The following is a 22371-nucleotide window of genomic DNA, read 5'->3' as shown; positions in this document are numbered from 1 at the left end:
GAGGGAATCGGGCGTTGAAATTCAAGGAGGCGACGTTGTTTCCGGAACAAACAAAGACGAGAGACGGAGTATAGTCAATGTCCGAACAGGAGACCGACACGGAGTAAAGTGGCGCCTTGGTGGAGGGCCAAGAGCACCAAGATGACTGGGCAGTGCGGCTTAGGTAACCCATCCTCCTCCTGCTGTGTGGTTCCTGATGGTAGCATTGGAAAACGGATAGTGTCTGGCCTAGGAAACCCAAAACAGTCAGCGAACCGAACTAACCGTGCCCCCCCACCCGTTACAGGAGAAAACACCCATCAAAAGCCCCACTGAACGAACCCGCCCAGACTCCAGCTCAGAGTATGGGGCTTGGCGATCACCAGGCTTACGAAAGAGCCAACCATTCCCCAATTAAACCCCGGGAGGCGGTGTCGCGGTCCCGCGGGCCCCTCTAGTTGCACCTGTCCGAATCGGGACGGGGGCCGCCTATCTGCAGGGAGTCGTCAGCGACAAGTTGATAGCGTGTCGCTGTGACCGGACAATACTCGTATTGCCAACCCCTCATGCCCGTCTTTTTCAGAGGCAACCGTCCCCGGGTGCACTGACCGGCCATGTTGCACACCACCCGGATCACGGAGATTCATCACACCAAGACGATGGAGCGTTGGAGGAGCGCCAATATACTATTTTGTCGGATTTCCATTTCTAAATTTGGTAAAGACACAACATCTATAGTATCCAGCCTTTTCCTTGTTTCATTCTTCAAGCGCCTAGACAAACTTGCTGTCCTTGACGACGTAGAGGTCAACATACTCGTCGACGGGAGTTGCCTCCAGCTCCTTGGGGTTCAGGCCAAGGTCGACGAGCTGCTTGACCTTGCCGGCATCGAAGTGGGGCTCCAAGTGTCTCTTGTACTTCTTCAAGATCTCGGGTTTAGCCTCCTCTCTCCTTAGGCGGTGACCAAGAGGTGCCTCGACGACGATCTCCTCCAGCACGGTGCCGTCGTTCAACTCGACTGTCAGGGCGTTGGAGATGGTACGCAGGGCGGGGTCGTGGTAGTCTTTGGTGAACTGCGGGTCCTCGACGCACTTGATCTTCTGGCGCAGGGACTCGACGAGGGGCGAGGTCGCGGCCTCGCTGCCGTCGACGTAGTCGGTGGCCTCGAGGCGGCCGAAGACAAGCATGGTCGCGGCCATGTACTGGATGCAGTGGTCACGGTCGGCGAAGTTGTCCATGGGCTTGAACTGCTTGTCGATGATGCGGATGCAGGCCTCGTGCGTGCGGCAGGTGACACCCTTGATGTCGGCCGCCGACTTGCCCATCTCCTTGAGCTTCTGGTGGATCTTGGACGACGCCTCGACTGCGGTCTGGGAGTGGAACTCGGCTATGTTTTGTCAGTCAAGTGGCCTCCAAGCATTGATCATTAACCTTACCAGGGTAGGAGACCTTGAAGAGAACGTTCTCCATGACGTAGCTGCCGTAGGGGCGCTGGAACTCGAACTTGTTGCCCTTGAACAGGACATCGTAAAAGCCCCATACGGGGGCAGAGAGGACTGTGGGGATGCCCTGCTCGCCCTTCATGACCTTCAGAGCCAGGTTAACAGCGCGCTGGCAGGCATCGCCGGCGGCCCACGACTTGCGGGACATGGTGTTGGGGGAGTGGCGGTAGGTTCTCAAGCTCTGGCCGTCGACCCAGGCCTGGGTGACGGCATCGGCGATTTGCTTCTCGCTAAGGCCGAGCATCTTGGAAACAACAGCAGTGCTAGCAACCTTGACCAAGACAACGTGGTCCAGGCCGACCTTGTTGTACGAGTTCAGGAGAGCCAGGCAGCCCTGGATCTCGTGGGCCTTGATCATGCCCTCGAGGACATCGCGGACGGTGAACTGCTTGCCACCGGCAATGTTACCGCCGGCCTTGTTGGTACGAGTGATCCAGTCAGCCACAGCGAGGATGGCGCCTAGGTTGTCGGAAGGGTGACCCCATTCGGCAGCGAGCCAGCAGTCATTGTAGTCGAGCCAGCGAATCATGGCACCGATGTTGAAGGCGGCGTTGACGGGGTCCAGCTGGAAGTTGGTACCCGGGACCTTGGGACCATTGGGAACGACGGTACCAGGGACAATGGGGCCCAGTAGCTTGCTGCACTCCTTGAAGCGAAGGCCCTCGAGACCGCAGCCTAGAGTGTCGAGGAAAACCCATCGTGCCGTGTCGAACTATTCTCATGGGAATGGCGGTTAGCGGCGGCGATCTGGCCGTGACGCGGGGTAAAACGTGGGCGGGTCACCCAGGTTGCCAGCCGAGAGAGCTAGACAACCAAGGGAAGAAAGACGAAGGGAGAAGATGGAAGAAAAGAAAAGGAAAACCTACAGCAAGGTCGGAATCGACTTTGTAGTTCTGGACGTAGTTTGCGATGTCCCTGATCTCGGGATCGTACTCTCTCGCCTCGGATGCCATGGCTGGTGCTGCACTCTGTCTGGCAGATGCGGTTGAAAAGGTGTGGGATTGTTGAGGTGCGGAGCGAGTCGCAGAAGAGGCGGCAAAGGTAGTGGAGGCGACTGCGGCGCGGAGAGGAGTAGCCAAGCGGACACTTCGCGATTGGAGACGCAACGAACGGGAAGCTGTCCTAAGACCTCGGTTGATGGCCGCAGACATGACCGCGAGGACTATGCAGGCCAATTGATTGGGAGGAAAGATGGGAAAGAGTAGTTCAAGAGCAGACAGCAGCACAAAAGAACGGGGGACGGCCCTAAGTATCAACGGTCTCTCTCTCTCTCTCTCTCTCTCGTGTCTTTCAATTTCAATCTCGGGTTTCCGGACACTTCAATCGAGATGAGGAAGAAGATGGGTAGATGGAGAGAAGAAATAAAACACAGGCCTGCAGGATTATGAATTTTTAGCCCGTAGCGAAGCTGGAGGTTGTCTCGCTCAGGCGGAAGGGCAGAACTAGGAATGCCGCGGGCTGCCGAAGTTTGTGTGGCTGTTTGATCCGAGGTTGTCTGCGCTTACCCCTGGTGGGGGCCGCGATAGCACACTGAGAGGCGGCCCGGAGAGGGGACGAGGGAGAGGAGAAGCAGTTGGTTGGCCTGGGGGCAGACGGCGGGGAAGCTTTGACATCAACATGGGCGAGGTTGGGGGAGGAATGTGGAGAGCCGTGGTTCTGCTGCAACCCCGATCCAGCGCATTTCCCCTCCCCCTGCGATGTTGAGCCTGCCTAAGTACGGATACTATGGAGTGTACTCGTTGCTGTATCCCATCCCGTTTGAGTTGAGGGAACGGATTGGTGATGCATCAAAGCTTTCTGTTCAATTGAAGATCCAATCAATCGACGGTGGTTTAACTTGGAAAAGGGCGATGGTCCCTCTGACGAGGAAACCTGCCAAGGTCAAGCGGGCATGCGAAGGCCATGCTGAGAATCACCAATGTCACAGACATGCCCAGCCCTTTCCGTACCGCCGAGCCAAACCTGCAAGGCGCCTCGGCTAGCGGCGGCCAGTGGATAAGGATAAGCTCGATCCTTATCGCGGAGTTTGGGGCCATGGAGGCAGGGCATAATAGTAGGCACCCTCCTCCTCGTCCATTGTATCCTTTGTTTGTAGTGGTCCCATGCATGACTCGGATATCTCATACTAATTACTTGTACAGCAATTGAATATGGTCCGCTTCAAAGGAGACAGATAAATCGAAAGACAAGAAGGAAGAATATCCTGACGGAAGCGACATGCGAGCGATACGCTCGTTGACATGCTTCTTAGTACTACAGTTCGAGCTCACATTTAGACGGAGGTTGATCCCGAATTCGTCTATTCTGGCTCACGAGGCACGTGGATGAATAATTACATCAGCGCAGTCACGCTCATCTAGGTACAAGGTCTAGAATGGTTCTACGACATATCGGTCAAGAGCAGGATATAGGTACTGCTACCTCCGGGTGGGGATGCGGGGGCGCGTTGCATCTACTAGAGGCCAAGTTTAAGCGGAATTTTGATGGCAGAGGCTCCTGTTCACAAACACTGGTTATTGATCAGTGGCATCCAGCCACACAGCGGATGCACAAGATGCTCCTGGTGGCAGGCGTATGTCTCTGTAACCTCGTTGCCGCTGAATAAGGCGCCTAAGCGTCGGCCTGGTTCTCAGTCACTGGATGTGGCTGTGGAGCGAACTCTCCTTTGGTGCAGTGAATGGAAACAAATGGACTAATTAAGCGACGACACCCTTCTCTCTAATCTTTTCTTCAACACCAGAGCCTGTGCTGTCTACAACTTCGACGCTCGACATCAACGCCAGCGCCAGCAACGGGCAAAACGTCTGTCACAGTTCTCTTGAATAAAGGAAGAATAAAGGAGGAGAAGAAAGAGGGAAAACCCCTTCCCCATCAACCGACCGTCCGTTACTGTTTTCTCTCCCTGCCCTGACTCTGGCGCCCCTCCTCTTCTTTCCCGCTAGACGGCTGGACCCCTGGTCAACCCAACGTTCATCCAAAGCAGTGTAACCCACCTGCGGTCTCGCCCTTCCCGCCCGACACAGCGTAGCACAGCGCAGCGCAGCGCAGCACAGCACGCGCAGCCGCCTGCGTCTCAAAGGGAGCCGATCCCCAGCCTACCTAGTCCGCCAGCATCCAACGCTGTAGCTTACCACCCTACAAGGTCATCTCTCTCCACTTCGCATCAACGATCATCGGCCAGTCGTCTGTCCCCCTTCCTCCACTCTCTGTTCCTCACGTCGGCCTCGACTTCTTCTCGTGTCGCGACGGCCGCCACCATGTCGGCTCTTCGCCCAAATCACAGGGAAAAGGCGGCTCCCAAGTCAGGTGCCGCCAACGGCCTTATCGACCCGACCAAGACGGGTAAATATCCCGTCATCCTGAGCGACACTCTCCTCGGCCGCACCCAGAAAGAGGTCTTTACCGCCGTACGATGTAGGCATCTATCTACCTCTCCAGGTCACTTTGGTTGTGGCGAGCCACGACACAGCAGACTGACCTTTTGTGCAAATATCACAGATAACCACAAGCCAGAGCTCACCTCCGAACCCGGCACCGCCAGGTTAAAGCCAGAGACTCCCGGCAGCAAGTCCGACTTCGACCTCTCGTTTCCTGACGGCAACAATGGCATGTACGGCTACGCAGGCACCCGGACCATGGACGACAACCAGTACGTCCTTTACTTCGACCCAGCCCGCAAGGTCTTCATCCTGGACAAGGTCGACTCGACTTTCCATATGAACGTCACTCGTACCCCGTCCAATGACAACCCCGAGTCCCTGCGCCAGCAGTTCGAGCAGCTCGATACCTCCATAACCGCCACACCCGAGGTCCGCAAACCCACCGCCGCCGCCGACAGCAAAGACAAACCCTCCACAAAACCTGCCGCAAAGGCTTCGTCGGGACCAAAGAGGCCTTCGGCCAGCAGCAACAAGGCCGCCGCCAAGCCGCGCAAGCCCGCGGCAGCTAAGAAGAGCGAGCCCATCCACCTCGCCCTCCCAACCAACGACGCACCGCCCGTGCCCGCGAAGCCCACCGCGCCGGCCAAGAAGAAGGAGACGACACGCAAGGCAGCCGGCTCCGACGACGAGGAAGATGACGACGACGACGATTTCGGACTGACGATAGAGTACCCTGACGAACACAAGAATAAAAAGGCCGACTTCTCGCCCGCTTTCGCGCCCAACATCCAGGTCCGCAGCTTCTCTGACTTCTTGCGTGACTCTGAGGCCGACGACGCAGATGGCGAGTCGGACTTGGAGGAGCGCGATCTCGCAAACTTCAATCTGCCGAGCCCGATGAACGGCCAGGCGCAGCAGCAGGAGCACCAGCAACATCACCATTTCCACAACGATCAATACCAAGATCAGGACGACGATGCCGAGCAGATGGAGGTTGATTCCGAGCCCGATTTTGAGGATGCCTTGGAAGACGACCTGGAGGCGGAACTCGAGAAGGAGCTAGAGGCTGCAAACAGCGGCGACGCCGAGGAGAGTGAGGTGAGCGAGGAAGACTAAGCAAAGACCTTTGTGTTGGACATTATGAAAGGCGAAAGTCGGAGATTATCGTGAATTTGGAACCGAAGACTCAGCACCCGTTAAAGTGGGATGCTGTCTGACAGGGACATAATGACGGCGTTACTACCAGGATCAAAAGGAGTTTGGATGTACATTTTGTTGGGTTTCACACGCGCTCGGGGTGGCTGCCCTCCATGAGCCCGGTTGAATAGGTACAGCGGTATACCAGGCAGGATACCTTGCAGTTCAGACGCGATTCGTTTGCTATATACACATGTCCGACCGACAGTTGTCCACTATGACGGCTTTTCCCATCAAACCCCCTCTCCGTCCTTGGACAAGACGACGCCGTGCCGCGTGCCCCTCGTCAGCTTCTTCCCCGCAGCATCCCGTCCGTGACACCCGCGACTTCGTCAGTGCACCATACGTGCCTCCTAGCGCCGACTGGGGCCCTCCTCGAACCCCTCGCCCGGTCTCGTTGCCGGTGAGGAATAAAAGGGCGGACGTTGCGACGCTGTGGAGGAACAGGAATAGGGAGCCCTTAGTGCGGCGGCACCGCTGTTGCGTTGGTCGGAGGAAAGGGCTGCGGCTGCTGCGAAGTCGTGGGATGGTGGGAAATCGACGCGGAGGCGGCCGCCTATGATGGAGGCCGGCGTCGGGAGGGGCTCGGGCGCCATGATGCAGGCGTTACGGTCTAGGTATCAATAGAGGGCAAATGTGTCACAGCCCAACTCATATAGATGGTATTTAGATGATGGACGAGAAAAGGGGCAAGCAATCAGGCGGGTTAGGAGTACGAGTTGCTTTTGGTAGTCTAATTGGGTATCTTATGCCCTCCACCCCTCCATTTCTGATCCTCCTCCCGTCCGCCGGCGCCGCCCTCTGGTGCTTGCGGCCCTCGTTGATCGGCGGCGCTTTTGCGACGACGTCTCCCATTCAGCCCGCTGCGATTAGCGTTGACGCCAAGTGTGCGGGAGCGAGCAAGCAAATGCGAGAGCCTCCCTGGTCGCATCGCGCAGCTAGTTGAACGTCCGGCACGTCACGCGGCCCCGCGGGCTGCAGTGGAAGACGCTGGTCGCGCTGCAGCTGGGCGAGCATGCCATGCCTCCGAGCATGCGAGTTGCGGGTACGCCACCCGCCATAACACACGATTTCTACACCCCGCTATCCACCCTCAGCGTCTGGTCATAAGTTGTCGCCGGCATGGCAGCGGCCAAAGAGCTTTAGACAGCCTCCCAACGCGCAATCCATCCGACGCTCTCCCCAGCATTGCGCACAATACACAGCGTGCCCTCCCTTCTCGGCCCGCCGACCTCCATCGCTTGCGCAGCCCTTTCGGCGGAAAGACACCCCATGGCAGTCGCCCGTCCCTCGCCTAGGGAGTACGCCCCCGTCGTGACGAACCCGATCAGGTCTGCCTCGTCCGGCACGAGCGGGTGGCCGTTCATGTCCGTCTGGTTCGGCTTCGGGGACGGATATGCCTCAACGGGCGCCGCGATAAGCGTCTTGGCCAGCATCTGCTTGCGGGTCTGCAGGTCGGCGTTCGCCGGCAGGCGCATCTGCTGCTTCGACTTGCCGCTGTTCCCGCACAGCGGCCGGCTAGGCAATGTCGCAAGCCACTGCTCGCGAAGGTTGGCGGGCAAACCATCGATGGTCTTGGGAGGTGGCGGGGCCGTTGCGGGGATTTCGACCAAGGAGGCCGGATGGGCGGGAGCGGGACGTGACGGGAGGCGGTAGATCCTCGCGCAGGCTGTCGCAACGCCGCGGTTGAGGATGGCGATTTTGACGTTGATCACGGAGCGGGGCGGTAAGGGGTTAGATGCTGGCGCGGAAGTGTGCGCGTGGAATGCGTCCTTTCGGACTTGATGGAGCGTCTTGAGGAAGTTTTCTGGTGTCGACGTGGGATCCGAAGCATTCTCCTTCTCCGGCGAGGGCTTATCCACGTCCATTGCATCTGGGCGCGGTGAAGCCCGACCCTCGTCCGTCTTGTGCTGGAATAAGACCTCCATATCGCACGCCCATCCGCTGCCCACCTCTCCCTTGCGACCGGCGCCCAAGTCCAAAGACTCCCACGCCACCCGCTTGCTCTTCGGCCGGCGTTCCCACTCCTGCTTCCGCTTAGTCCGCTGCTCCAGCTCCCATTCGGCGCCGGCGTCTGTGCCAAGAAAGTCGAAGGGGAAGCACGGCAGGTTGCGCTCGAACGCAACCTGCCTCATCTCGTCGAGGCCTGAGAAGCGTGGATTACCACCCGAACTCAGGGGGAAATGGACGAGGCTGTGCCACAGCGGCTGGACGCATCGCCACGGGACGAGGACCGTCCAGTTGCCCTGGGCCTGCGTAGCGTTCGAGCGTGATGCGAGCAGGAGGACGGGGATCGGTGGGTCCGCGTCGGAGACGTCGAGGGCCGTTCCCGGGCGCCGAGCTCCCTTCCGTTTGTCAATCGACTTTTGCGACGGTAATCGGGTCGCTGAAGCGTGGGCATCTCGTTGGAAGAGGCCATATGGCTTCAGGCCTACGGCCGCCGGCCAGTTCGCCAGCAGCTCCATCGACCTGTTTTGCTCTGCTTCGTCATCCGGATTCGGTTGACTGACTTTTCTTGGGGGGTATCGAAGACGCGGGTCCATAATGGAAAATCCCAGGACGGCGTTCCGGGGAAGCGTTGCGGGGCTCGTAACACTGGTCAGACCCCCGAAGATCTCCGCATGCTGTTCCCTGGATCCTTCTTTGACGTGGTAGGGGTGAAGGATTCCCAGGAGAGCCTCTGTTGATGCAGGGCCGGTAAGCTCAATACTGCCGACCTCAAACCGCAGATCCTCTATATAGGGTCTGGGGTTCTGCATTTTAACCAGCCGGAGGAGGTCGTTGAAGATTTCGAGAAATGCGGAAGGGTGCACCCTGATATAGACCTGCCTTTGGCTCTTGCTCGTCTGCATTCCCTCTTCATCCCCGGCTTGCTCCGCGACCGTCTCCGGGTTCCAAACAATCGTCGCTGGACAGACGTCTCGCTTCACACCCTTGACCTCTTTGCTCAGGAACCCAGTCCAGTGTCGTGTACCTGCTCTCCAATTGACTCCCCTGTCGTTCCAACACCCTTCCTGTGTAACACCAAGCCTGCGCAGAGCTTGCTCCACGCCCTTGGCCCCGCCGTAGAGCCCGATCGTGCTCATATAGCTCGTATCCCAAACAACGACACCCTTCTCGCCCTGGGATCGATGCGTCGCTCGGTACGTCTTCTCGTTGGGCGTCAGGGGTAGCGCGAACCGCCACAGAGGGTTCTTGGGCTCGGTCATTCGCGCTCTCTTTGCGTGCCATAGGTGCGTCGGTAGCCATGTTTTGTTGATCTGGCGCTTCCTGAATTTGGACTTGCGCTGTGGAGGGTCGTTGAGCTGGTTCCGCCGGATTTTGGGTCTCGGCGGCCGGGTCGAGACTGTGATTTTGCTCTTGTCCGGAACCTCCTCTTGCGCCTCGCCGTCCTTGGCCTTGGACTTGGCAGCCTTCATCTGCCTCCTCCGCTTCTTCTCCGCGAGGATGCCCAACCTCTTGGCCGTCTCGGCGCGGATCCGCGCCCTCGTCGTCTTGGGCTTGCGCTTCTTCGACACCACCACGGGCGTATTGTCCTCGACCATCTCCTTGAGCGCGCGCCTGCGCAGCCGCTTGGGCACCCTCTTCGCGTTGTGGCTCGCCGTGCGCCGGCGCATGCCGCGGGGTACCTGCTGGAAGGCGCGGCTCGTGGCCTCGGCCTTAGTGTGCCGCATGCTCTCCTCGAGGGCCCTGATCTCGAATTCGCGCGCGTTTAGGAACGCCTGGAGGTCGAGCTCGCCGTCCTTGAGGGCCGCGTCGGAGGGCTGTGCCGCTATTTCTCTGTCGTTGCGGATCTTGACTCGCTTCTGCGCCCAGCCTCCGCCGCCGCCGTTTCCTCCATCGCGGCCGTTGCTCGGCCGTGAGCCATTGTCGCCGGAGGGGCCCTGTTTTCGTTTATTCGCAAAGGCGGACTTCAAGGGTTTTGAATCAGGACCTGCTGCCGACATCGCGGGTCATGGTGCGTATCCGAGGGTATGAAATAGTTGTCTTCAGAGGGCTTCGTCGCGTGGTGACTCTCCAACTTTTCGTGCATCGAAACTGGGGTCTCAGGGTGGCCCCTGTCGGCTTAGTCAGCACTGTCACTCTTGCTCAGGCCCTATGTATATGCGTCTCGGCCTCGGAGCGCGCTGACAACATTTGCATGGTCTGCATGCAAAGGCAAGAAGCGGGGATGTGACAGACAACTCCCCTGCCCTAACAGCTGAGTTTTGAGTTCTAAGGCCGTCTGGAGTACGCGCATCTGCGGATCATTGGCTTGTTACATGACTTCAGAATCGGCGTAAGGTCTGGGATTATCAATGCAAACGAAGCGAGGCACGTCGTGTATCTGCAAGATCTAAGTTGCACTCTAGTGACCCTAACTTGGAAAAGGATCAACTACAGATATATTTAACCGCGTTCACTTCTCGCGCTTGAATGTCAGCTGTCTTGAGGATTCGGCGACTCTGTAACTTCAGCTACCTTATGTACGGTCTGAATCCTTCGGCAGAACTTAGTACTTCCCTGGCCGGCCCTTCAAAGTGACTCACTGGATCGATGAGTCTTCCATTAAAGGTCTAGATTACACCTGCTATAGCCGGCACCTCGTAAGTGTTGTTCGACCTGTGGAACGGCTTGATATCTCGTTCTCTCATGCCGCATGCAAGGCTTTCCCCCGCGTGCTTACTTCTCATGGTCTTGCTCCAATTCCACCATGCAATCGCAATCCTCCAAGCCAGACTTCTGGCTAGAGCCCCTCGATGAAAAACATCTCCAGGACTTTCACGAACTTTGCTCAGACGAGCAAGCTGCTTTTTGGAGGTGAGGGCCCCTACTCTCCACCCACTATCCGCCATCCATGACTCACATCCCGTCGCAGCTCCCAGCGCTCCACAGCCACCCTCGAAGCAACAGCGGTTCGGCTAACCCAAGCCTTCGCGAAGGATATAGGGAAACCGTGGCTCGTCAGCTGTGCCATCATGTCGTCAAACCACCCGCCCCAGGGCGCCCACGACGCCACGCCGGCGACGGCAACGTCGAAAATGATCGGTGTGGTCAGGACGACTCGGGCGTCGCCGTGGGGTTTGATGATCGGCTACAAGCTAAGGTCGGACTGCTGGGGCAGGGGGTATGCCACGCGTGCCGTATGTGCGTTTCTGGACATCTATTGGAGCCAGCCGCGCCGAGCGCCGAGGGGAGAGACGCTCGTTCAGCAGGCCCTGGATAACCATGAAGCCAGGTCTGGCCTGTCGAGGGATGAGACATCGACGCGAGACGGAAACACGATGACGAGGGTTGTGGGGTTCGGCGGGGACGCTGACGAGGTTGAGATCACGCATCTCGTCGCCCAGGTGGACCCGGACAACCTGGGCAGCATACGAGTGGCAGAGAAGTGCGGCGGGAAGCTTGTTACCGTCGCCAAGGAGAGTGTCAAAGTGTGGCGGTTTCCCGAGAAGAGAGATATGGCTGTGTGGAGGTTGGACAAGCCTTCTGCCAGCGCTGAATCGGGTTGAGCGGATGGTAGGCTTTCATGTAATGGAGAGTTTGTTAGAGCGAACCACTAGAGGTTGAGTGTATTGTTCAACTGCACAAAAGAGAAGCGGAACGATCGCAATGACATTGAATATAATCAATTTCAGAACATGTGCACAGCGTTCCTTTTTTGAAGAGAACACGGCCTAGGGACCGGAGCAGACTAATGAGTTCAACGTCTGAAACATGACGATCAACATAAAGAATGAATATCAAGTTTACATCCCGACCAATCTCTTGGCCACCTTGGTCACGCAGTTGATGTCAAGAAGACCGGTGTCCAGGTTAACGCACAACCACTGTGGGTTCGCGCCAGTCGGGGTCTTGACGGCAATCTTTGATGCGTTGATATTAAGGCATTTCTGCTACAGCATCAGTGACTTGTTCTTTTTGCAGATCCGAGGGACAAGAGGGTCTTACCGCTGGGCTGCTGCAGACGAGAGTGCCCGCACGGGGGCTGTACTTGGAGGAGGTCGTGCCGTCAAAGTTCTTGAAGTAGATGTCACTGATGGTCAAGTTGGACTAAAAAGTGTCAGCAAACTTGTATGTTAACATTGTTTTCACGGTGGATCGAGAGTCCCTACAGGATACTGGTTGCAGAGAGTCTGGTTCTTCTGGCCGTAGCACTGGTCGATTGTGATGACGTTGTCGTTGTTGGAGTGGTGGAAGCCGTCGTATGTCACGTTCCTGACGTATCCGGAGCCGCCGCCACCGGAAAGCGAGGGCTGGAAGGGTGTGTCGATGCCGGGCCAGACCTTAATGCGGGCGGCGTCGGAGGCGTTGGACATGGTAGTGTTGTAGACGTAGAGATTCTCGACGACGTCGAATGTGCCGACGTACTGGCCGAGGGAGCCGACCGAGATGCCGTGGGATCCGTTGCAGACGAGGTTCTGGACGACAATGTTTGTCGAGTTGGGTTTAAAGGAGACGCAGTCGTCGCCGTTGTCGATGTGCGAGTTCTGGATGACGACCGAGTCGGAGCGGTACGTGTCCCAACCGTCCGTGTTCTTGGCCGGGTTCTTGGAGATCGAGCCGACCTTGATGGTGATGTCGGAGATGAGCACATTGCTGCTGTTGGCGATGAGGTTAAACCACTGCGCGGAGCTTAGTGAGACTCATAATTTGGGGGAAGGGAGGTCCGGAGTCTCGGTGTTTCTGGACCATACCTGAGGCGAGTTGACCATGTTCAGGCCGGTAATGGAGCCGCCGTGAAGGCCATCGGTGACAAGCAAGATGGGTCTCTGGAGGGTGGCGTTGGAGGCGAATCGGTCGTACCACTTCTGGCCGTTTCCGTTGAGCGTACCGGCACCGTTGCCATAGATGTTCACATCCGTGCCACCAATCTTCCACATGGACGAGGACAGCTGGAATGTGTACTTGAAGGTCCGTGGCAGCCAATAGTCAATGTCATCGCAAAAGTTGACAGTGCCAGTGATGGCGGCGTCAACGGATTGCAAGAAAGTCAAGTCCAGGGGCGAGCAGATGTTGTAGGTCGAGTCGAGGACCACGGTGCCGCCGTGGTTGCAGTCCGTGAAGGCCTTGAGGATGGCGGGGGCGTCATCGGTGCCGGCGGCGCCGGCCTCCACGATGCACGTCTTAGTCCTCGGGGCCGAGGTGGGGAAGGCGGGACCCGGATGGAAGGGCGCGGGCTTGATGTCCGGGCGCAAGGGGGCGGCGGATGAGGACCCGGCGGCGTGGGTAAGGGGAACCAGGGCGGCGGCCAGGAGACCACTGAAGAGAGTTGGTGCGACCATGAGGACGGTACGTAGCAGACCACCTAGGCCGTAAACGAATGTGGTGGTGGCTGGCTACGGTACGGGTTTCTGCGTCAAGTGTCTGCCGAGCGATGCTGTGCTGCAATACTCTTCCTCGAGACTGGCGGTGATTGCTACCCTAGGAGGAGCAGGACTTATATCATGGGGTAGTCATGCTATGGTTCGTCTCGGGGGGACTTAAGATGCATCATTCTGGTAGGTATCCACCACCAATGCCACCGAAGGAAGGGATTCGGGTCGCTGTACGTGAAATATGACACTAGGATGCGGGTTTCCGGTCCATATGATGGGTGGGCGGACAAAAAGTTCTGAGCGGGTTTTTAATTGGAGTGGACGATCAACGCCGAACGGTCATCAATCATAGTTTCGCCTACGGTAGTGCTAATTACCCAGTGTACAGGGGGCTGGTCTCTCCATCGACAAGCATCAGGATGATCGGTAGGCCGGCTCCAGGGACCTTTCTCGGCTCGCGCTGTGGTTCGTGGAAACCTTCGTCTCGAGTTCTTCCATCCGCAGAGCCCCAAAGTTTGGTCCGACCTCCTTATCTTCCGCTCTACCCCTGTTTTCTCCATGCCGTCGAGTGCCCCTAGGCACGCATATCTTGCGTCTAGACTCACAGCATGACACGGCATATCCACACCCTTCCCCATGGGCCGTCACGATCCTGTGCCGAGGACGAAGGGCTTCTGGGGTAACATCTCCGTCCCCTTACCCCGCGTTGACCTGCGAGTCCTTTTTTCTGGCATCAATGCCGCTCGCGCCGGCGCTTCTACTGCAACTGTTCGCCGCCACCCTCATCCACGCGCCGGTCCTGCAAGCGACCTCTTCTGGGGCAGGGGGGTGCCGGAAAAGATATCCCAGGAAGCTGGGGATGAGGTCTTCCCCGGGTAATCCACCAGGGAAAATCGGGTGCTCTGGGTAGCAATGGACAGCGGGAAGCTACGTGGTATATATCAACAACCAGTTCTCCGGGTCCAGAGTTGGATCTGGATGCTCCTCAACCCTCCTCCAGTCCGGCCCGGCAGCACTCGTCTTTTAGTATCTGGTCCGCGCGAAGCTGTGTCATAATGAAGACTTCGGTTTCCCTCATCCTGCTTTCGGGGGCCCTCATCTCTTGGGCCTCCCTCATCGCTGCCTTGGACCCGGCAAAGACATACGCCGCATGCCAGAAGAAGACGTCAAACCCTCTCGCAGGCTGCCCCCCAAACACCCTCTTCGTCAGCAAGAACTCGACCCGCGCAGACTTCACCTCCATCCAGGCCGCCATCGCCTCTCTGCCCAACAACACAACCCCCTATACCATCCTCATCGCCCCCGGGAGCTACACGGAGCAGCTCAATGTCACCCGCTTTGGACCCTTGACCCTGCTGGGCATGTCGGACCGCCCCGCCTCGGGCGACCTCTACGCGGACGTGACGCTCAACACTACCGACTCCAATGCCAACGACGTCCAGGTGTGGTGGAACGCCGCGAACCACGACGTCGCGTTCCCGGACAACGTCTACACGAGCGTGCTGACCGTCGGCCCTAACCTCAACGCCACCCTTACCGGCACCGGGCCCACCGGCTTCCCCGTCCCAGAGGATACGCCCTTCGGCTGCGTCGACTTCCGGGCGTACAATATCGACTTCCGCAACGACGAGTACCCCTTCGCCAACGGGCCTGCGCATGCCGTCGGCGTCAGCAGGGCCAACGCCGGCTTCTACTCCTGCGGCTTGTACAGCTACCAGGACACCCTGTATGTCGGCAAGCTGGGCAACGCCTACTTCTTCGACAACGTGATTGCGGGTCAGGTGGACTTCCTGTACGGTTTTGGCACGGCGTACATTGAGAAGTCGACACTCTCGCTGCGCAACTGCGGAGGCGGCATCACTGCCTGGAAGGGTAAGCTTCTTTCGCTCCCCCGTTCCCGTGCGCTCGAGGCCCCGGACCTTGACTGACACCTTCTCCCAGGCACAAACACAACCTTTGAGAATAAGTATGGCGTTTACATCTCCGACTCGCAGGCCATCGCTGCAAACGCCTCCATCGCCCAGACGATCCGCGGCGACTGCCCCCTCGGTCGGCCCTGGAATGCCCAGCACCGCTCCATCTTCATGGAGACCTACTTTGACGCGAGCATCAAGCCGCAGGGCTACATTCCCTGGCTCACGACAGAACCGCGCATCAACAACTACACCTTCATGGCCGTCTTCAACGACCGCGGCCCGGGCTGGACGCCTGAGCAGATGGTGGCAAGCAACGTCACCAAGGTGCTTGATGATGCGGCCGTGAAGCCCTACAGAAACCCCACCGACGTGTTCCAGACGGCTGAGGGCGAGTTTGGTTTCGTCTCGTGGATCGACCAGAGTGTATTGAGAACGGCATGATGTCAGAAGTTTGAAGGAGACGTTGGCGGACGGGTCAAGAGCTGGTACAGGTGGAATGATTCTAGACAATAGAAAACTAATGGTATCGTTCCTGTTACAAGAAGATATCCTCTTCCCCGAGCTGCATGAGAGAACACAATGTACCCACGTATCCACCTCTCAGACCATCGCTTTTCATACCGCCTCCGAGAGCCATCATCCGGTCGTATCAACAAAACCAAGCGAGCAAATTTTATTTCATAATCCATGGTTCCGTCAGCATCCATTTCAAGAATCGCATGTCCGAATGCCTCTTTAGTCAAACACGATAGGCGAGTCTTTGCTGCCAACAGCTGGCACAGGGCTGGATGTAGCCCCGAATGATAAGGTTCTTGAGCGTGACCGCGAGCGAGGTGTGTAGGGCGTGTCCGGGGTGTTTGGCGTGTTCGGTGCGTCAAAAGTACCGGGAGTGTTAGGGGCGTCGGGCACGTCTGTCATGTCGACATCAAAAACCTCGTCATACTTGATATCGACCTGCATCTCATCATCGTCGTCCTCCAGCATGATAGCGTCTTCATGAGAACCTCCCAAGTCCCTAACGACTGGCATCGACGCGAGCGGAGGTGTCTCACGGCATGGACCTTCCGATACAAAGACCAACTCTCGGCCACCAACGCTGCCTCGCAGCTCTCGCGCCGGGGCAAGACCGTCCTCCACGAGCAGCCAGTTCTTTAGGTGCTCGCACAAAAGTCTCACGACGCAAGCTGGAAATGCGTTGCCAATCTGCTTTTTCAAGGCCGACTTCGGTGCATCGGCAAACTGGTGCCAGACGGGGAACCCCTGGAGGCTGGCGAATTCGCGGACCGTGTATGATCTTGTGTTAGACCAGTGCATATTTTGCCCGCCTGAACAGGTCACGCATCTGCGGAGAATTTGGTCGGGGTCGCTGATGACGGACCCGAGTGGGAGTGTGTCCTTGACCTCCTCTTCCGGGTTGTGAAAGGTGGACGTGACATTGATCTTGGCCAGTGCCTGGCGGATCGTAACATACTTCGACAAGCCCCTTCCACCAGTCTCCGAATGAGTAGTCGAAGGGAAAGGGGGTAATTTCTCACCAGGGCATGCTCCAATCATGATTAGTCTTTTCCGGGTTTGAGGCAGGCCCCAGTTTTGAAGATGAACAATCTTCCAGGTGACCGAGTACCCAAACTCAGTGAACCCTCCTACGAGAGAGCAGAAGAAAGGATCGAAACAGGGCTGCATGATGCCGAAGGTCTGTTCCAAGGTGAAGATGCGAGGACGTACTTTCTCAACAAGACTTCGGCAGGCGAACAAAGCGGCAATGTTCGCCTCGTCGTTGGCACCTGGAACGGTGTGCGCTGGAGACCATGTCTGACAGGGAGGTGACAGATGCAGGATATCGGTACGCAACTGGTTATCTTTCGGAGACAGCATAAGCTCATCGACAGACTTTTCAAAGAGATTAGTGTTCGGAAAGTTGAGGCGATAGGTTGCGCAAGCTTTCTTGCAGTTATCGACGGCATATTTAACATGCAGCCCAGCGCGCTCTGCTCCGCGAGAAAATCCACCGGCACCACAGAACGAGTCGAAGACGGTGTATTGTTGTTTGGATGCAGTGAGGCTGGAAGCAAATCCTCCAGTCTCGGGCGTTTTGGAGCCACCTGGAATCGTCTGGCCTCTCCAGTCCTCTCTGAGAACCTCCTCAGGGACTCTGAACTCGTCCCGTATGACCTCATGAGCTCTGATACGCTCAAGAGACCAGTGGTTTGCCTTGCGATCCCTCTTCTTGCTGAAGTCGCGATAATGTATGTGAAACTTCCAGCGGCAGACCAGAGGGCCCTCTTGTTCGACTGCAGCGCGATGCCCAAAAATCTTTGGATCATACCGATGTTGAGGGAAAGGCGCGTTGGTCAGGTGTAGGGACCGGGGTCTGAGAAGCGCAGAGACTGTGACTTCGATGGATGCTTGATCCTCTGGTGTGCGGTCATCCCCCTCCTCCAACTCATAGATTGCAAAAATCTCGTTGAGCTTTCGGGGAAGTTTTGCCATCAATGTCCGGGACCTGGTGAACGGCAAGCCTTGGACTACATACTCGTGTGTCCAGAGATTCTCATATATTCCGGTAACCAGAATGAAGTGGTGTTCAATGGCCGACTTTTGTGTATGCTCAGGGCTAAGCTCGTAAAGCGTATTGAGCTTAATCGAGAGGCCTCCTGCAATCTTGACCTTCTCATGCTTGCGCTGAGGAGCTCGCGGGGCAGGGTCACGGTGGCGCCTTTGGGATCGAACCGTAACGACTGGATCGTCGTCTACAGTAAGGTCGATGAAGTTGGCAAGCTCCTCGCTGGCAATTTCTTCCTCCGTTTGCTCATCGAAGCCGCTGATATCAGTGTAGAGTGAGTTGTTTCTGGGCTGAAGCCGGTACGCATGGATCTGACGCTCGATGTCAATGACACGCTGTTCTCCTACTGAGTAGGCGGGTTCTTCAGAATCAAGGTCAATGGCATATTGAGGACTCTCCCCCGAAGGTTTCAAGGTTGCCATTACTGGAAAATCAATCCGACCTATAGAGTTAGAGAAGAAAAGATGATGGCAGTTGATGCGTTACTCACTCGGCTGCCCGGAGAGTACAGATGATTGAGTCTGAGGAGTTCGTATGAGAGAAAAGCTCTCAGTCACCTCTTCCACCCAACTTGTTTGCTGAAACCTCAAGTTGATGAGGGAAGAATGTAATTCAGGTTTCGATTGAAAGTGAGAGTTGTGGCTGGGCAGGGAAGGTAAGTGGGGGAATCTCATATGAAGTAAGAAAGAGGGATGAAGTTGACAACCTACCTATTCAGAGGCGGTTGTGGACGAAGTGAAGTCAATTGAGTTGATGGAAAAGGGAAAGAGCAACACCCATTCCTTCCGGTGGTGTCTTCAGGCTTCAACCTGTTATCGGAAGGTGCACAGTATGACTAGGCAATTTCTCGCGCTATCAAGGCTGCGTGGTCAGTCACCGTATTTTGTAAAATCCCACCAAGAATACAGAACAACTTGTGGCAATGTCTTGAGTCCATCATGGTGATAATGAGACAAGCAAAAGGTGCAAAGCACACTGCCCGGACCAAGCAGCAACACTTTGACAACAGTAAAGATAATATTTGTCTCGTTGCTTTTACCATTTCATAAATTCGATATTTGAAAATAAACCCTGCATGTGATTGTGAACAATAAGCAGGTCAAAGATGAATGAGTACACAAGGAAATGTAGCATAAATGCTAGGTGAAAGAGAGCCTCACACCCAGAACAACATTCCCAGACATCACATAACTTTGCCTTACTCTGCTGGACAATTCAAGGGGTAGTCAAAGACTCTCAAATACGGCACCCTGAAGATTCGCAAGTTTCCGCTAGAACAACACGCACTTGAGTGCCATGCTGAATCTTGCTACCGGCGATTCAATACATGGCGGCTGGTGACAAGCAGGATCGGCATGTGTGGCCCCAGGCCCTCCTTCCCAGCTGACCTCCTTGTTTCCTAGGTGCCTTCCATGCTATCTGATTATTCTGGCCTGGACATGCCCACTGCGTTTTTACTTTGACAGAAACTCAAATATCTACCTGCCGACCTAGGTACCGAGAACTTACCAATTGTTGTCCTTCCCTTCCCTTTCATTCGCTTTCCCCATAACCGTGATTAACGCCCCCAGGCCTGTGTCAAAGCGACTGCAGTTTAGAACAACAGAACATTAACAGCTCAGCTCTTCCATTCCTTTAGGGGTATAACGATCTCTTTTCCTTGTTCAAAAACCATTTGTCGCCGACTTTCGATACGAGATCAGCAACCAGACCCCAGGTGTTCGGTGCAAGTCAAATAATCAAGCCGGCCACAGCCCCTTACTGGTTTCTAGAAGGGACCCGAGTACTGCGAAAAAGGCAGGGGACAGTAAACACATAGCTCTGATAAGAGAATAACAGTTAACCTGACAGCATTTGCTTCTCTCAGAACGGAAACAATCTCGCAAAGCACTCGAAAGGAGGCTAGCAATGCCGCTATACAGCCAAACAGAGGACCAGAAAAGTTCTCTTCTTCCCACCACTTGGAATTCTTGATCTGGAGCATTCATCTGTGAGCCGAAACCTAACATCTTACAGATGGCACTGGCTAACTGCTCCCTGGCAGCTTTACGCACTCCGTGAAACAATGCCTCAAACCCGTAGCGCCGCAAAGCGGGCTGCAGGAGCAGCCCTCCTATCTGATGACTCAACGGAACCAGGAAATAAGAGGCCTGCAAACATCAACCAGACTCAAGAAAAGACATATCGTACTAAGCACGCACAGAAGCAGTCCCGTTACTCTGTTTCGCCAGCACAGCCGAATACTATAGTTCTCCCTCACGGTCTTGGAGCCGTTCAACAGTCAGCAACCCTCAATGATGATGACCGCAAGCTTTCTTCCAGCTTCAATACCACCGCCGCAGGCATAAAGAAGATGACACTAGAGGAGCTCAAGAAGGCAGCAAGGCCCCGGGGCTTGCCCAAGGAAACACCCGACAACAAGTACCGCTTGATGCCCGGATCAACTCCATTCCCTGACTGGTCCAGGCCCACTCCAGAGGAATGCCAAGCCGTTTATGACATTTTGGTAGAGGAATATGAAGAAAAACAGAAAGCCAGAGAGGAAACAGCCACGCAGCCCAAGAAATATGCGCCACTCAGCTTCACCCCTCCGGCAAAGATCCAACCACCTTCTACTACCGTTGCTGGATGTGGAGAGGTACCTGATTTGGTGGACGCCATGATGAGAACCCTCATAAGTCAATCAGTAACGCGGGACAGTGCCAACATGGTCGTGGAAAGAATCATCGCGAGATTCGGCCAACTTGACCCTCAAGGAATCGGCGCTGCCAGCATCAACTGGAATGCAGTACGCCTGGCACCCCCTGAATATGTCATACAGACCCTCCACAAGGGTGGGCTGCAAAACAAGAAATACGAAGGCATAAAAGGATGCCTCGACATGGTTTACACGGAGAATCAAGTCAGAAGATCTGCGTATATGAATGAAAAGGAGACAGGAAAGGTTGCCAATGTGCCAGGCGCAGCTGAAATGACCGCGGGCCAAAAGGAGCACCAACTAAAAAAGATTGAAGCTGGAATCCTCACTCTAGACCACATTCGCGCCATGCCAGCAGACGACGCCATGATGGCACTCATCAAATACCCCCATATTGGGGTCAAGACGGCAGCTTGCCTTCTTCTCTTCTGCCTGCAGATTCCCAGCTTTGCGGTGGACACCCACGTTTACCGCATGTGCAAGTGGCTGTACTGGGTTCCTGGCACAGAAAATGAGAATTACGTCTACATGCATTGCGACCTACGAGTTCCGGGCCATCTCAAGTACGGCCTCCATCAGCTGTTCATTGAGCACGGTAGTGGATGTCATCGTTGCAAAGGCAACACTTCAAAGGGAACTACAGAGTGGGACAAGGTAGTTTGTCCACTTGAGCATTTACTGGATCGCTACAGCAAAAAGGAGAGTAAGTCAAAGGCAGCAAATGTTGTCGGCATTGAGAATAATGGTTCCAACGCGCATGAGACTCGTGAGGGCCTTGTCCAGTCTGATTGATGCTGCTGTCAAATAAGAGACATCTCTGTCAATAACTAACATTGAAGAGGAGAGTGGCTGTCGCTGTGTCAAGGTGCCCCTCATCAACTCTACAGCAGGCCAAGCAGATTCTGAACTTCTCTCAGCAGCACGAGACAATGCTCAAAGGTTGTGGACAAATGGAATTGAGGTGCAGGGCTTCAGAAAGACATCAGAGTGGACATACAACGGTAGTTACCTTACCATCACCCAACATTGCGGACACAAGGTATACACAACATCTTTGCGACAAGGTCAGCCAGCATGAAGGTCTAGCCAAGACAGATAACCTGACATTGTGCTATGTGTATGGGGGTTTTTTTATTAAAAAAAAACCCCCCCCCACCTATTCGGGCTCCATTCGGGGAACAGGGCGCGCTCTTTGCCTTTTCTGGCATTTGACTGAAGAGCTGAGGGTGTTAGTTATTTTGGGGCTTTTCTGTGGGTGCAGGTATTGCTAGAGTTGTTCATGGTTGCGGCAGCGTATGTTTGTAGACGACTTGCTTCAAAACCGCCATAGAGTAAAAAGGGATTAATGCTAGCAGTCTACAGAAAGAAGTGAGTTATATATTGACTGTCTTTGACTTTGTCAATTTTGTGTTTGGCATCTTGGGCTGGCTTTGATCAATGCTGTGAGTGTTCTGTTGGCCAAGAGTCAAGAGTCGTGTCCAAAGATTTCGTGTGAAGCTGCAGTGGGATTTAAGGCATGGCCCGTGCACAGACAGCCCAAGCCTTTGCAATACCTGTCCTAGGTACGGATACCAGATTGCTGGATTGCCCGGCTCTGCACCGCCAGAAGTACTTCTGTAGCCTGCAAGACTCGAGACTCACTCAGATGAGCGACGGCTCCATTCACACGCACACTTACCCCTGTCGACACGGTTGGATGCTTTAATGGATTTTTGGACGCCTGACCGCGTCCTAGCCGAGCCGGAGCGTGTCACTACACTTTTTGCAGCCCACTCTTGCCTTTCTGCCAGCATCCAAACACCCAAAAACTTCGTGGGTTTTCTTTTCCTCCTCCCACG

General features: G+C 55.8%; 9 protein-coding genes across 9 annotated transcripts; 4 read left to right on the top strand and 5 right to left on the bottom strand.

Annotated features, from left to right (window-relative positions):
• Window positions 1–752: 752 nt before the first annotated feature.
• Window positions 753–2632, bottom strand: LY79DRAFT_515113 (2-methylcitrate dehydratase; the record flags this gene model as incomplete). Its single annotated transcript, XM_060554682.1, has 3 exons — window positions 753–1366; window positions 1416–2193; window positions 2348–2632. 3 exons carry the CDS (start codon window positions 2630–2632, stop codon window positions 753–755), a joined length of 1677 nt encoding a protein of 558 aa, XP_060414348.1.
• Window positions 2633–4738: 2106 nt separating this feature from the next.
• Window positions 4739–5977, top strand: LY79DRAFT_515102 (RNA polymerase II transcription elongation factor-domain-containing protein; the record flags this gene model as incomplete). The annotated part of the gene is made up of 2 exons (XM_060554681.1): window positions 4739–4895; window positions 4980–5977. The coding sequence occupies 2 exons, from the start codon at window positions 4739–4741 to the stop codon at window positions 5975–5977; spliced, it is 1155 nt and encodes a 384-aa protein (XP_060414347.1).
• Window positions 5978–6706: 729 nt separating this feature from the next.
• On the bottom strand, window positions 6707–7095 carry LY79DRAFT_193636 (uncharacterized protein). Its single transcript, XM_060551410.1, has one exon. It carries the CDS (start codon window positions 6987–6989, stop codon window positions 6792–6794), a length of 198 nt encoding a protein of 65 aa, XP_060414346.1. The 5' UTR covers window positions 6990–7095; the 3' UTR covers window positions 6707–6791.
• A 105-nt stretch (window positions 7096–7200) lies between these two features.
• Window positions 7201–10005, bottom strand: LY79DRAFT_515099 (POPLD domain-containing protein; the record flags this gene model as incomplete). Its single annotated transcript, XM_060554680.1, has 1 exon — window positions 7201–10005. One exon carries the CDS (start codon window positions 10003–10005, stop codon window positions 7201–7203), a length of 2805 nt encoding a protein of 934 aa, XP_060414345.1.
• Window positions 10006–10427: 422 nt separating this feature from the next.
• Window positions 10428–11676, top strand: LY79DRAFT_631788 (GNAT domain-containing protein). Its single transcript, XM_060562182.1, has 3 exons — window positions 10428–10644; window positions 10705–10858; window positions 10917–11676. Exons 2-3 carry the CDS (start codon window positions 10752–10754, stop codon window positions 11548–11550), a joined length of 741 nt encoding a protein of 246 aa, XP_060414344.1. The 5' UTR covers window positions 10428–10644; window positions 10705–10751; the 3' UTR covers window positions 11551–11676.
• Window position 11677: 1 nt separating this feature from the next.
• On the bottom strand, window positions 11678–13644 carry LY79DRAFT_553392 (polygalacturonase). Its single transcript, XM_060557777.1, has 4 exons — window positions 12736–13644; window positions 12154–12663; window positions 11990–12091; window positions 11678–11931 (listed from the first exon to the last, which is right to left on the bottom strand). The coding sequence occupies exons 1-4, from the start codon at window positions 13321–13323 to the stop codon at window positions 11788–11790; spliced, it is 1344 nt and encodes a 447-aa protein (XP_060414343.1). The 5' UTR covers window positions 13324–13644; the 3' UTR covers window positions 11678–11787.
• A 767-nt stretch (window positions 13645–14411) lies between these two features.
• LY79DRAFT_669597 (pectinesterase) lies at window positions 14412–15713 on the top strand (the record flags this gene model as incomplete). Its single annotated transcript, XM_060563666.1, has 2 exons — window positions 14412–15228; window positions 15298–15713. The coding sequence occupies 2 exons, from the start codon at window positions 14412–14414 to the stop codon at window positions 15711–15713; spliced, it is 1233 nt and encodes a 410-aa protein (XP_060414342.1).
• A 294-nt stretch (window positions 15714–16007) lies between these two features.
• On the bottom strand, window positions 16008–18257 carry LY79DRAFT_590114 (C-5 cytosine-specific DNA methylase; the record flags this gene model as incomplete). The annotated part of the gene is made up of 1 exon (XM_060561109.1): window positions 16008–18257. One exon carries the CDS (start codon window positions 18255–18257, stop codon window positions 16008–16010), a length of 2250 nt encoding a protein of 749 aa, XP_060414341.1.
• Window positions 18258–19900: 1643 nt separating this feature from the next.
• LY79DRAFT_669595 (HhH-GPD superfamily base excision DNA repair protein) lies at window positions 19901–21325 on the top strand (the record flags this gene model as incomplete). Its single annotated transcript, XM_060563665.1, has 1 exon — window positions 19901–21325. The coding sequence occupies one exon, from the start codon at window positions 19901–19903 to the stop codon at window positions 21323–21325; it is 1425 nt and encodes a 474-aa protein (XP_060414340.1).
• Between the last annotated feature and the right edge of the window lie 1046 nt (window positions 21326–22371).

The sequence above is a fragment of the Colletotrichum navitas genome (genome assembly GCF_030913465.1).
Source record: "Colletotrichum navitas strain CBS 125086 chromosome Unknown LY79scaffold_28, whole genome shotgun sequence".
Classification (NCBI taxonomy): Eukaryota; Fungi; Ascomycota; class Sordariomycetes; order Glomerellales; family Glomerellaceae; genus Colletotrichum; species Colletotrichum navitas.
The sequence above is the reverse complement of the archived record's forward strand: the minus strand, read 5'-3'. Positions and strand labels throughout refer to the sequence as shown.

Bases quoted from the DNA above. Each gene is read 5' to 3' on its own strand.
- LY79DRAFT_553392 (XM_060557777.1), bottom strand. From the start codon at position 13,323: ATGGTCGCACCAACTCTCTTCAGTGGTCTCCTGGCCGCCGCCCTGGTT. The intron at 12,664-12,735 runs GTATGGTCCAGA...AGCTCCGCGCAG, and splicing joins ACATGGTCAACTCGCCTCAG to TGGTTTAACCTCATCGCCAA. The intron at 12,092-12,153 runs GTAGGGACTCTC...GACACTTTTTAG, and splicing joins CTCTCTGCAACCAGTATCCT to TCCAACTTGACCATCAGTGA.
- LY79DRAFT_193636 (XM_060551410.1), bottom strand. From the start codon at position 6,989: ATGCGACCAGGGAGGCTCTCGCATTTGCTTGCTCGCTCCCGCACACTT.
- LY79DRAFT_631788 (XM_060562182.1), top strand. From the start codon at position 10,752: ATGCAATCGCAATCCTCCAAGCCAGACTTCTGGCTAGAGCCCCTCGAT. The intron at 10,859-10,916 runs GTGAGGGCCCCT...ATCCCGTCGCAG, and splicing joins GAGCAAGCTGCTTTTTGGAG to CTCCCAGCGCTCCACAGCCA.